Here is a 14,977-nt window from a genome sequence, read left to right on the forward strand (position 1 = left end):
CACCTGTGTGCACGGCCTCACGTTAGGGATAAATACGTATTCCTCTTTTCTATTAGGCTCTCCAAAGGGCAAATCTAAATATCCATTTTCTTACTAGAGTTGTATATTAGTTCAGCAGAAAAAAAAACACGTGAATTTCAATCCACTCACCTTCCCTTACAGCACATAAAATTTTTCCAAATCTAAGTGTAGTGAATTATCAGAAAAAAAAGCCAGATTTTTACATAAGAAAATTCTATGCTGTAAAGGTTTTCAGTGTGTAGTTGCCAATCCTGATATTCCTAAGAATGTTCAGATATTTCAGTCATGAAGCAAAAGATAGAATAAAGTCTCTAATAAACAACAATAATCTTGGAAATGTAAAAAAAAAAAAAAAAAAAATCGAGTAAAATCTATCCTGGACCGAGCCCTTTCCAGTCACTTCCTAATGCCAAAGCACACCTTCAAAAAATAGTGGGTGTTATTCATTAAAATCACGAAGCCAACAGTTACTGCGGGAAAGAACCTGCCTTGTGAAGATTAAAGTTTGAGTTTTAATGAGCATGTGAGCTTCCTTTAGAGGTGCTTTCAGGAAGACACTGTGCTGCCATCACCTGCAGAACAGTCTTGCATCTTGGCTCTGCCTTATTTTGGCTGTGTGACTGTAGGGTAGTCACTTGGCCTCTCTGAGGACCAGGGTCCATATCTTTAAATGTGGATATAACAATGCCCACCTACAAGAGTACATTAGAGTAAATGGGATAAGGTGCATAAATCTGTCCTATAGAGTGCTGTCTAGTTGTGATCATTAAATCTGATATTATCCATGAGAGAATGAACATTTCATTTCGGAAAAAAAAAAAAAAAAAGGAGAAAGGGAAAAGTGAGGGAAGGAGGAAGGAAAAAGAAAGAAAGAAAAGCCATGAGGATAAATATGTTAACTTAATTTGTAATCTTTTTGAAAAAGAAGTTAAGAAGATATATATATGTAATTTATATATCATTACAGTAGAAAACATACAGATTTTATTCAGACAAACTCTCACTGAAATTCTGATACACTTGCATCTTTGGACAAGTGATTTTAAGCCTGGGCTCCTTATTTGTAATATAGTACTGACATAGAGATACTGTAAGAATTTCTAGCAGAAAAACTATACACTACTTTGTATAAGGTCTGGGGCAGGATAAGCCTTTGGCCTGTGGAAGTTTTTATTAATGTCATTATCTCATTATTATTGTTATTATTCATTAACAATATGGAATAGGTCATGGGCCTTGGATACTCATTTCTAGGCAAACTTATTTTGGTACAAGTCCCTTACATTTGCAAAAGATTTAATTGCATGATCTTGGCCTGACAAGACAGCTATCAGCCTTAAAATTAACCTCTAAACTGTTTTCCAGACCACTGGAGGATAGCCATGTAATATTTGGCTTCTAAGTCCTGGAATATTTGTTATCTTTGCTGAGAGTTTCTGACAACCAAATTGGAGACCAAGCACACCAGCTAAAAAGTCAGAAAATTTTCCATTGTGTTAAGTAGAAAGGTGGGCAGGAAATTAACACTTACACATTAAATCACAGAGAATTATCTGTATCTGACATATTATTTTAATTCTGGTGAAAAGTGGGCATAACATACCCTTATAAAGATTTAAAAAAGTATATAGAGTCAATTATTAAATAAATGTTAATTATTAAGTAATAAAAAAACTCATGCATGATATCCAATTTAGAAAACAGATATACGAATCACAAGCCAAGTCTTCCCTTGAATGACCCTTTAGAAATAATCAAGAATTTTCTCCACAAACTACTTACAAATAGAAAAGGGACAAAAGCCTGACCCTCATCTCTTCTGTGTAACTAACACATCCAGGTGTGGAGGACAATGGGTACAAGAAAGTAGATGTGGATGGTTCTGTTATTTTAGACCCCTAGTGATTGTTTTTAGGGAGAGAAGCCAGTGGAAGATTCTGCTCCCCAGCATGACCTTGTTATTCCCAACATGTTTTGCCAAGAGTTAGGGGCAACTCCTTTCCAACAGTGACTTCAGTTTTCAGTTAATTCTGAACCCAAATGGTCTTAGATTTCTTAAAGTAATTACTAAACCGAAAAAAAAAAAAAACCCTCTAATTCAGTCAAAGTCAGCCGTAATTACAATTTCTATTTTTCCCTTTGTAGAATGATGATTTTCTACCAAGACTTTAAGGTTTAATTTTACAAATATTTCTTTTATTAGACATTCCACGTATACTATTATCAAATGCCTATTATGGGTTGATTTTTGTCCCTCCAAATGTCAGGTTGCAGTCCTAACTCGTGATTTCTGTGAATGTGAGCTCATTTGGAAAAAGGGTCTTAGAAGATGTTATCAGATAAGTTAACATGATGTCCTACCTAAGTAGGTGAGTCCTAATCCAATATGAGTGGTGTCTTATAAAAGAGGGGAATAGGCACAGATAGACATGTAATAATGAAGGGAAAAGAGGCAGGTAATGATGGCCTTATGATAAGGCTGCAATCCAAGGAATGGCTAAGGTTCCAGAAGCTCAGAGAGACTAGAAAGGATCTCCTCTAGCGCCTTCAGAGAGCACATGGCCCAGGTGACACCTTGAATTAGGGCTACTAACCTACAGAACAGGGAGACACTAAGTTTATGTGGTTTATAGCCACCCACTTTGTAATATTTTGTTAAGGCAGTACAGGAAAATTACTACACTACTCCATGATGTAAATGCATTAGGCCCAAGAGATTTGGAGCTAGTAATATTCACTTCATGTGATATCCTGCTACAAGACACATAGATAACAAGAAAAAGAGACTGTGGAGGAGGGGCATGTAGATCACTCTTGACCCAAAACAGTGTTCCTTCTCTGGATGAAAAAGAAAAGCCGAATGGGAGCCAGCCAGAGTCTCTGTCCTAAAGAACGGTGTGTTCTAGTAGAAGGAATGTACCCATAGAGCATAAAATGTGGTGGAAAAAACATACATATACAACAAGATCACACATAAAATGCTGCGAGTGCAGAGCAGTGGTTAAAAAAAAAAAAGTTTGCATTAGCCTGAAGTAAGCAGGAGAGACTTCATGGGGTGGAATTTGAAATGCACTTGATGTATTTTGAGGGGATCAAGGATGGGGTGCATTCCAGAAGCCTAGAGTAACATGAGGGGAAATGTTCATGTGAATACAAGAAGAGCAAATTGTAGAATTTGGCTAGAACATGGAAATCCTGGTGGCATAGTGGTTAAGTGCTGCAGCTGCTAACCAAAAGCTCGGCTTTTCAAATCCTCCAGGAGCTCCTTGGAAACTCTGTGAGGCAGTTCTACTCTGTCCTATAGGGTCCCTATGAGTCGATATCGAATGGAAGGCAGTGGGTTTGGTTTTTTTTTGATTGGCTAGAACATAAGTCATGAACTTTGGAAGAATGGGACTTGGTATAATAGACTAAACATTTTTGTAGGAGTTCATTCTGTTGATGAAAAAGAGTTTCGTAAGGGTTCTTTAGAAAGAGAGGCAGTGAGATAAGAGGTGTGTTTTAGGAAGGTTAACCTAGTGATTGGTAAACAAAGAACTGGACTGGGGGCAGACAGAATGTGGGAAGACAGATCAGAAAGCATTAAGAATCTGACTGAGAGTAGGGGAGGAATAACAGCGAAGGAGGCATGGCCACAGGTGTCTACATTTACCAATCTTCCCAGCCACATAGCACAGTGCTAGCACTAAATTGGTAGTCAGTGTGGGAGGATGGAAGCAAGGGAGGAAGAAAGAGAGTGTTAGAAGGAGTTAGGGAGACCTTGCGGGAAGGAGTAAAAATATGAGAGACATTTCTATTTTGACTTTGGAAACTCGTGTGCAATATTCCCAACTCATAATTATCAACCCCTGCCCCCTAAAGAGCAAAAAATAGTGTATGCAAATCTGGTGAGATCCGTGTAAGATCTGTAGTCTAGTTAACTGTATTGCACCAATATCAATTGATTTTTATTATGGACTGTATTTACATAAGATGATAAACCTGTTGCCGTACAGTCTATTCCAACTCATAGTGATGCTATGTAAGAGGCTAATATTGGATAAAGGTGGATGAAAGGAACATGAGACTTCTCAATATACTTTTTGTAATTCCTTGTGAGCCCATAGTTAGTTCAAAATAAAAGTGTATGAAAAAATCAATGCAAGTCATGAACCAATTTATCCCCTTGTTCTATCAAATGTCTGTCCTTACTTACTCTTTTTTGCAGTTAATCTGGCTGGGTTAGAACAGCTTGACCTTAGGGGTGAGGCTGCCTTGGTTAGGTACCTCAGTCTCCGGACTTGTTCCTTAATCTCTGGCATCCCTCAAAAAAAAACTTTCCCTAATCTCCCCAAAAAGTTGTGGTTTTTTCTAGATATATCAAAATTCACAATTTTTCCATTTCAAAATCTGTCTTACTCCATGACTCAGTGGATCAAAAGAGTTAGAAATGTTATAATCTTCATATTCTAATTTACTTTTAAATTTGCTGTTCCTGAATGAAATTCGTCATGCCTTTTTCTTCAGTCTACACAAGACATAATTTCATTTTTTTCTATTTGATTATAATTGTTAAAATCAAATAGGTCAGACTCAGAGCACTCCTACTTAATGGGACAGCTTTCTAAAATTTTGGAAATGAAACAGTTTATTAAAATAGTTGTATTCTGTTCTACAGTGTATCCATTATTCCATTTTTTTAAAGAATTTCTGAGTGTATTTAGAATAAAAGATGAGTAAGGCGAGAAAGTTGCAGCATATTAATAATTTGGTAGGTGACATTTTTCATCATTTAGTTTAATTCTCAGAATGGAAGCTTATATGCATTGTGTGAATTTTTAAAAATACACCCAAACTTTGGGTATCTTTCTCTACAACTAATTTATGACACCTAGACAACTAGTGAATATGTACTTGAGCTTTTCTTTCTTTCTCCATATATTCTCCCCTTCCCCCTTTCTTTCTTCATTTTTTTTTTTTTTTTTTACCTCATAATCACTTTCATTGTCATTATCCTGAACAGCGGACTTAAAAGGAAAAACCAAATGTTCTATAAAAAAGGCTTTGTCCATTTCGGAGAAACGTTTCATAGGTTTACATAACCTAGGGGAAAGAAAACAGAAAAACAGAAGTGAAGTTCGATTTCACTTCAAAATCAAAACCCAAATGTAGAAAATAATCCAAACTGAATTAATACTAGATTTCTTCAGAATATTTACACTGTGGAAGGAGAAATAAATTATGGTCTCTACTTTAAGTTTTCAAAATGTATCTACGAAAATAATTCCATCCAACATTTATGTTAACACTACTGTTATCAAGATGCTTTCATTCAGATCAATGCATTGGATCACAAAAATCCTGAGAGCATTCTGAGACAGTGGTTATCTTTGAAAATCTAACATGGTGGAAGACTCATTTTTTAAAGAATATGACTCTGTAATATATAATAATTTGAGATTAAAATGATATTTGATGCTCTTTCCAATCACACTAACAATATACATATATTGATCCCATTTCTACACTGCTACACACACACAGTATATATTAGCAGGTAACTAACTTTGAAATGCAGATGCAGACGAATTCTAAGATTACAGGGAAAAATCACAAGGATTATCGATTAAGCCTCTGACATTTTATTCTGTCTAACCCAGTCAGACATCTCAAGCCTGCTCCCCATTACATCCTGGTCCCAGTCCTTTGAAAATTTTTTTGTCTCTCTGAGAACCTTTGGCTTCATAGCACTGACATCCTTCACACCTCTAATCCAAAGACATGCTGTTTACAAGTAGTCTGTTGTGTGTAAACCTTGGCCTTTCAATGTGGTTATTACCATGGCACAGAGTTCTGAAGGAATTGCTCCCTCGACTCCAGCCTTTGGAAAAGAGCCATATGCCTAAGCCCATCTCTTCTGTTAGAGATAGCTGGAGACATATTGCTTAGTGGTGTGGGTTAAATTGTGAAGGAAGAAGAACGGTCTAAGTGTCAGAAACCTAGTAAACACACAGTGAGAACTGGAAACTCTTCCTTGTGGACAGGGGATGAACCAAAGCTCAGGGACACTATTTATGTCAAAGAAATTTATGCCAAAGAAGAATGAACAGGAGGATGTGGCTTCCTGATGATGGTTTTGTACATCCATATTCAACACAAATGAATTTCAACCTAAGAATTAAAGGGAGATTTATAGTTCTCCATGAGCAAAGGGAAATGGGAAGACAACATTCATAAAGTGTTACTCATCTCACAAAAGCAGGCCTGTGGAACAATGTTTAAGCTCAGGGCTGCTAATTGAAAAATTCAAGGGTTCAAACTCACCAGCTGCCCTCTGGGAAAAAAGCTCTGGCAATTGGCTCTCTTAAAGATTGCATCCTAGCAAAGGAGAATGAAGAACAAAAAAGACTCAAGGAAAATATTAGCCCGAGAGACAGAAAGGGCCACATAAACTGGAGACTCCATCAGCCTAAGACCAGAAGAGCTAGATGGTGCCTGGCTACCACCAATGACTGACTTGACAGAGAACACAACAGGCAGTCCCTGATGGAGCAAGAGAAAACGGGTGCAGAACTCAAATTCTATTAAAAAGACCAGACTTAATGGTCTGACTGTGACTGAAGAACCCCAGAAGATATGGCCCCCAGACTCTCTGTTAGCCCAGAACTAAAATCATTCCCTAAGCCAACTCTTCAGACTGTAACACACAAAATGATACTCGTGAAGAGTGTGCTTCTTAGCTCAAGCACATGCGTAAGACTAAATGGGCAGCTCCTGTCCAGAGGTGAGATGAGAAGGCAAAACATTATAGGAGCTGGTTGAAGGAACATGCAAAATCTGGGGTGGAAAGGAGGAGTGTGGTCATGTAACAATGTGTATATAAATTTTTGTATAAGAAACTCCCTTGAGCTGTAAACTTTCACTTCAAGGGCAATATTAATTAAAAAAAAAAATTGTGTCCCAGGAAACCCTATAGGACAGTACTTTCTGTCCTACAGGATTACCATGATTAGGAATTGATTTGATAGCACATGACAAAAATAAGAATCTCCCAAATAGGGGAAATCTAGAAAAGGAGTGGGTGTTGCCTTTGTAAATACAGCATTGGGAGGGAGGGATGAGAGGCCACGCATCCGAAGATGATAAACTTCCCAAGTAGCAGAAATCCTCAGAGACTATGTGTCTCGTGATGAGAATTCTATCATTTTGGGACGACTGACTGACCCAGGACAGATGATTCATTTGTACACAGTCTGGTCCCACATCTTCTGAAACCCTCCCCAGTGTACATACAGAATTGAGCCAAAAATCAGAACACATTAATGGGGGCGGGGGAAACAACTTCCCTCTCAAGTTCTGTTGGACAAGTGAAACACCAGTTTGCAAATTATCAGCAAGTACTGTAGTAAGGAGATCACAACTGTGAAATATTCATGGGTTATAAACCTGAACTCTGATGAGAACTGTCACATTTTCCCTGGAAAATGAGTCAGTTCACACACACATAGAAGTTTATATAGCTTCAGGATTTGGGGAAAGTAGTTTCAGAATTTTCGTATCACTAAATTGCCTTGAAAAAGGTTAAAATTCAGTAGGAAAACCAGAAATCCTTAGGATAAAATTTAGAATACTTAAAAAAATGAGTTAATTGAAAGTGAAAACAGGAAAAATTAATAAGATAATGAAAGCCAAGGATAATACTTTTAGTAAAACAGTAAAATCACATTGGACCCCACTTTAAATGGAAAAGTAATCTTGGAAAGTTAAACAGTACTCAAAGAATCAATAGAAAGGCTCCAAAGGATGGGGTAGGGGCGGTGATGGAAAACTACCCTTTATGAAATAAATACAGAACGAATATGAAGAAGCTTCATTGACTGTGCAAACAACTAAAATACAAATTAAAAGCCCAAGAAGAAACTTGGTCACTTTACCCAAAGGAGCACATGGAGATAGCAGGTAATTGTGATAAAATCAGAAAAACAAAACCAGAAATAAGATGCAAATTGCAGGACAAACAGAGCCATGTATTGAGTTATTTAAATACACAAGGAATGAGAGACAAACTATTGGGGTGATGGACTTCTATATTTCCTCTTAATAAATGGAAAAAAAAATCCCGTAAAAGTTTGCAACTGAATGAGCATAGAGATTTAAAATTTCTTAGCAGTAAATTTTAACAATAATGATAATAATAGTCATAATATTACTAATACGTCATTAAAACAGACATTGTTCAATGGTCTGATCTTGAAATTTTCTGTTCATTCCTTCATTCATTGCTTTAACAGTAATTGTCTAGTATTTTAGTGGTCATTTTAACTTGTCGATCCACATAAACTACTCCATAAATAGTGTCTGTTAATGTTTTGATTGTTATCAGAGATTTCTGTTTATACAGCATCCATTCCCCCAATTCTGGTAAAAGAACCCCTTTTTTATCTTTGGAAATCATTCTCATTATACTTTTAAACCCTGTGGGTCAGGAGGGGCTTACATCTACTCTTAGTTTCTGGAACGCCTCCTGACCCTGACTACGGCAGTCAGGACATCACACTCTTAAGCTAAGGTGGTGGATTCATGGGTTAGCCCATGTCTCACAATGACCAATGAAAGGTCTGACTGGGATAATTGGTAAAATAGGCTCTTTCTAAAACTAGAGGTACCAAGCATCAGATAAGTCTGGACCAATCAGTACCATCACGGCCCCCACATGAGCAGAATATATCTAAAAGCAAAAGCAACAAAAGGTGAAATCCTCCTAAGGACATAAATGGAGTCCAGGAGCCCAACCATGATGAAAATAACCACTCATCTCTATATCTGGACCTTTTGGTTAGCTGAGCCACTGATCCCTTTTTCATAAATAAGGTGGGGTGAGTTGTATTTCTGTTGCTTGCAATCCAGTGTCCTGCCATGTTTATAGTATGTACTATAGAGATACTGGTGTCTAATACATAAGAAGTCCATGCCCTCACGGAGCTGACAGTCTATGGAAGAAAACTGGACTTAACAATCCATTACAAGTGTGTTGGATATACTATAAGTATATCCCACCTGGTGTGAGATGTACCTGTTGGTACCAACAGGTACATCTCACCTAGTCTGAGAGATCTGGGGAGACTTTCCCAAGGAAGTGACACTCTGAGACATGAAGGATGAAAAAGAGTTAATCTAGGTTAAACAGATGACTTTGAAAAAACAAAATCTTTGCACACATACAAAATTCTGTACGAAATCCTTACTCCATATAGTGCATAAACGGCAGCTTTGACTTGTGGTTTAGGACAGGTAATACCAGAAATGGGAAGTGAAGGATACACACAACAAAGAAATGAACAATAGACCTGTGAGGTATGTTAATTTCTGTAAACATGTATGAGGAGAGGGCTAAAATAACTGTAGAAATGTTCCTGAACTCACAACAGCAAACATTTTCCAGTGATGGGTGTTCTGGGGGAACTGATAGTATTGGGGTGATTTAGATGGGAGGCTCTTCTGCTGCAGGTTTGAGGTGTGAGCAATTCCAATGACTGCAAAATACATTTTGATCTTAGAAGAGTCAGGTAAGCTTCTAGATATCAACTTTTTCAATCTATAAAATGACAGAGTTATAACTAGGTAGTCTCTAAGAGCCCTTCCACAAATTAAATTCTAGAGAAGTGCCTTTACTCTAGTTTGTCAAAGTTTAATGTTGACATGTGAAAGTATCATTCGGATACTTATCAAGTACTACCATAAAAAAAAAAAAAAACGTACCAAGTTCATATTTCACTGGGGTCTTGGTGCTGATTATTCCCCATTTGTAAGATTATGAACCATTCTAGAGAACCTGATATTTAAAGAAAAATAGAACTAAAGTCCGTGTTTAAAAACAAAGAACATAGAGTACTGGCAGAGTGTTGTGCTTTTAAAAATGAGGCATCACTTCCAAGCTATTCACCGAAATGTTTCTAGATTGGGAAATGATGTGAAATTAAATTAAATGCATGAGGTATGACTCTTAAATAACGTGTCTGCTTTCAAAATAGACACAGAAAATGGGCATGATGTCCTAAAAGAAGTACCCTTGGTGAATGACCTTCTTATCCCAGACATGCTTCCTCAGCCATACGCAAAGAATCATCAGAAACTGTTTTTATAAAATTGTGTTTAGAATGATTGGTTCCTTCTTTCGACTTTCCTTAACAGTGATAAAATTGGCCCTTTGGATGAGTTTGGAAACAATGAAAAGTCACTTATTGAATTGGGAAATGTTGTGCTATTTGTACTTTTACAACAATTAACAGATATTACTTGGCTCTAAGGCTTCTACTCATCTGCTAGGTGGACTGCAAAAATACACACACTCAGTTCTGACTGATACATAGATAATTTTTAGTTATCTAATATATTGAATTGAATATAATGAAGGATTAAAATTTACAACCTTCTAGTAATTCTCTGTGAATTCATCCTTCCAAAATATTTTGAAGCCTCTCTCAACAGCCCCTGAACTTTGCTCTATACATAACGGGAACTCAGAGACAAAGTGCAATTGCTAATAATAAAGCAAGGCAGAAGCAAATAAGGAATAAAGCCAATACTTGAGGTCGCTCTTTTATTATGGAGCCCTATATAGAGACCTTGTTTCATCCTAAACTTGCAAATGAGCAACTGATGGTCTGTTCTGCAGTTAGCCCCTGGCCTTGTTCTGACCAATGATATTGAGCTTTTCTGTTCTCTTTGTCAACAGATGTAGTCGATTTGATTCTTGTGTATTCCATCTGGTGAGGTACACGCATAGACTCGCTGTTTATGTTGGTAAAAAAGATCTTTGCAATGAAGAAGTCCTTGGTCTTGCAAAATTCTATCATGTAATCTCCAGCATCAATTCTATCACCAAGGCTCTATTTTCAAACTACTGTGTATTCTTTGTTTCCAACTTCTGCATTTCAATCACCAGTAATTATCAATGCATTCTGATTGCATGTTTGATCAATTTTCAGACTGCAGAAGTTGGTAAAAATCTTCATTTTCTTCATCTTTGGCCTTAGTGGCTGGTGCATAAATTTGAAGAATAGTCGTATTAACTGGTCTTCCTTGTAGGAATATGGATATTATGCTATAACTGATAAGGTAGTACTTAAGGACAGATCTTGAAATGTTCTTTTTTATGATGAATGCAATGCCATTCCTCTTCAAGTTGTCATTCCTGGCATAGTAGACCATATGATTGGATGATTCAGTAGCAGTCCATTTTAGCTCACTAATGCACAGGATAAAACCCAAACCAAATCCACTGCCTTTGAGCCGATTTCTACTCATAGCGGCCCAATAAGACAGAGTAGAACTGCTCCGTAGAGTTTCCAAGGAGTGCCTGGCAGATTCGAACTACCGACCTTTTGGTTAGCAGCTGTAGCACTTAATCATTACACCACCAGGGTTTACAATGCATAGCATATTGATGTTTATATGTTCCATTTCATTTTTGACAATTCCCAGTTTTCATACTTCATATATTACATATTCTGATTATTAATGCACGCTTGCAGCTGTTTATGTTCATTTTGCTCGTTTGCAAGTTCAAGTTGAAGCCAAAGAAAATTTGAACAAATCGTTAAAAGCCAAAGTATGACCTTGAGTATATCCCACCTGAATTTATAGATCCTCTCAAGAATAGATTTGACACGTTGAACACTAATGACCGAAGACCAGAAGAGTTATGGAATGACATCGAGGATACCATACATGAAGAAAGTAAGAGGTCATTAAAAAGGCAGGAAAGAAAGACCAAAATGGATGTCAGAAGAGACTCAGGAACTTCCTCTTGAATGTAGAGTAGCTAAAGCAAAAGGAAGAAATGATGACGCAAATAATTGAACAGAAGATTTCAAAGAGCAGCTTAAGAAGACAAAGTAAAGCAAAGTATTATGACAAGTGCAAAGAGCTGGAGATAGAAAACGAAAAGGGAAGAACATGCTCAGTATTTCCCAAGCTGAAAAAGAACTGAAGAAAAAATTCAAGCCTCCAATTGCAATAGTGAAGGATTCTATGGGTAAAATATTAAATGACTCAGGAAGCATCAAAAGAAGATGGGAGGAATACACAAAGTCATTATACCAAAAATAATTGGTCAACATTCAATCATTTCAAGACTTAGCATATGATCAGGTAGTGATGGTACTGAAGGAAGAAGTCCAAGCTGCTGTGAAGGCATTGTAGAAATAAAATCTTCAGGAATTGACGGAATATCCTGAGATGTTTCAAAAAATGGATGCAGCACTGGAAGAGCTCACTCATCTATGCCAAAAAATTTGGAAGACAGCTACCTGGCCAATTAACTGGATGAGATTCATATTTATTCTCATCCCCAAGAAAGGTAATCCAACAGATTGTGTAAATTATCAAACAATATCATTAATATCACACACAAGTAAAATTTTGCTGAAAATCATTCAAAAGCGGCTGCAGAGAACTCCCAGAAATACAGGCCTGATCCACAATAGGACAAAGAACCAAGGATATCATTGCTGATGTCAGATGGATCTTAACTGAAAGAAGAGAATAATGGAGAAATGTTTACGTGTGTTTTATTGACTACACAAAAGTATGAGACTGTGTGGGTCAAAACAAATTGCGGATAACATTGGGAAGAATGGGGATTCCAGAACACTTAATTGTGTTCAGGAGGAACCTCTACATAGATCAAGAGACAGTTGTTTGGACACAACAAGGGGATACTGCATGGTTTAAATCAGAAAAATTTGTGTCAAGGTTCTACCATTTCACCATACCTATTCAATCTGTATGCTCAGCAAATAATCTGAGAAGCCGGACTCTATGAAGAAGAATGGGGCATCAGGATTGGTGGACGACTTATTAACAACCTGCATTAAGCAAATGACACAATAATGCTGCTGGAAGTGAAGAGGACATGAAGCACTTACTAATGAAGATCAAAGACCACAGCCTTCAGTAAGGATTACGCTTCAATAAAAAAAAAAAAAAAAAAACCTCACAATTGGACCAATAAGCTACATCATGGTAAATGGAGAAAAGGTTGAATATGTCAAGGATTTCATTTTACTTGTACCCACAATCAACACCCATGGAAACAGCAGTCAAGACGCATTGCATTGGGCAAATCCACTGCAAAAGACTGCTTTAGAGTATTGAAAAGCAAAGATGTCACCTTGAAGGCTAAGGTGTATCTAATCCAACGCATGGTATTTTCAATCAGATCATAGGCATGCGAAAGCTAGATGAAGAATAAGGAAGACAGAAGAAGAATTGATGTCTTTGAATTGTGGCACTGATGAAAAATATTGAATATGAAATGGACTGCCAAAAAAGGAACAACTCTGTTTTGGAAGAAGTACAACCAGAATGCTCCCTAGAAGCAGGGATACCGCAACTAAGTCTTACATACTTCGGACATATTGTCAGGAGACATCTGTCCCTGGAGAAGGGCATCATGCTTGGTAAAGTACAGGGTCAACGAAAAAGAGGAGGGCCCTCGATGAGATGCATTGACATGGTGGTTGCAGCAATGGGCTCGAGCACAACAATGATTTTAGGCATGAGCGTTTCTTCTTTTGTGCATAGGTTTGCTATGAGTCAGAACCAACTCGATGGCACCTAACAACAACAAAACAAGAACATATAGAGACCGTCTGGTAATATATATATTGACAACAGTTTGCAAAGACAAGACTAGAGTGATTCGTCTTTCTGGAAATAAAACTTAATTCATGAAGAGATTTTGTAAAAAGTAACAGGATCAAACTAAATATATTCCATGCATAAAAAGCCAAAACCAAACCCGTTGCCATTGGGTAGATTCCAACTCCTAATGACCCTACCGGAAAGAGGAGAACTTACCCAAAAGATTTCCATGGAGCACCTGGTGGATTCGAACTGCTGACTTTTTCATTAGCAGCCAAAATCTTAACCGCTACCAGGGTTTCCATTCCACGTATAAGAGATCAGAAAAGTTTCCTAAGTTGTTATATAGTCACCACTTTCAATAATCCACAAAATCTTATTAATTCTCAACCCCAAACAAAAGATCTATAAGAATTTTATGTGTTTTTCTGCATGTTTGCTGCCATCAGTCTACAATTTAGTTAATATGCAATCCCCACTTTAGCTAACAATATATTTATGCACTTGGGAGAAAAAAGACTTAGTTAATTTAACTAATGGTAATAAAAATTCCATGAAACTCACTAGTTTTCAGTTTTTAAAAATATAATAAAAATGAGATATTTAAGTATCCTACATTTCCCAACTTATTTAGGAAATACTCAAAGGCCAATGTGAAACAAAAAGTTTCTGAATGATTTTAAACACACAATATGTTTGGAGCATAAAACTGGTAAAATACATTAACCCCCCCCAAAAAAAAAAACAGTTAACTTTTTTCTGAATATTTGTGTGGGCTGCAGTAAATTAGAACCCATATAAAAATCAATTAAATGGAAGGAGAGAAAAGAGAACAGTTCAAATAAAGGCAACTTGTCATTAGCAGAAATATCTCAAGAATACTTTAAATTCACTAATTTCTTCTGGCCAAGGTATTTAATTCCCACTGCAGCAGTAGCTCTTAACCACTGCACAGTCAGGGCTCCAACTTGCACTTAGGAGAATTTAAATGCCCTCAAATAAAATTCACATCAGATCAGAAGCCATCTACAAATATTTCTCTAAATTTAACTGTTTCAATCAGACAATCATATGGTCTACTATGCCAGATATGACAACTTGAAGAGGAATGGCATTGCATTCATCGTCAAAAAGAATATTTCAATATCTATTCTGAAATACAACACTGTCAGTGACAGGATAATATCCAAATGTCTATAAGAAAGAAGAGTTAATACCAGTTACACACCAACAAATAAGGACAATTAAATTGAAGATTTTTCACAATTTATGCAGCCTGAAATTTATGGAACATGCAATCAAGATGCACTGATAATTACTGGGGATTGTA

General features: G+C 36.9%; 1 protein-coding gene across 1 annotated transcript in view; it reads right to left on the reverse strand.

The window, feature by feature from the left end:
• Positions 1-14,977, reverse strand: part of LOC100666108 (putative serine protease K12H4.7) — a 66,822-nt gene that overhangs the window by 13,894 nt on the left and 37,951 nt on the right. Inside the window, exon 5 of the mRNA XM_064287392.1 lies at positions 4,989-5,103. Within this exon, the coding sequence (XP_064143462.1) occupies positions 4,989-5,103 (115 nt within the window). The remainder of the gene's footprint in view (positions 1-4,988; positions 5,104-14,977) is intronic.

The sequence above is a fragment of the Loxodonta africana genome, chromosome 6, assembly GCF_030014295.1.
Source record: "Loxodonta africana isolate mLoxAfr1 chromosome 6, mLoxAfr1.hap2, whole genome shotgun sequence".
Taxonomy (NCBI): domain Eukaryota; kingdom Metazoa; phylum Chordata; class Mammalia; order Proboscidea; family Elephantidae; genus Loxodonta; species Loxodonta africana.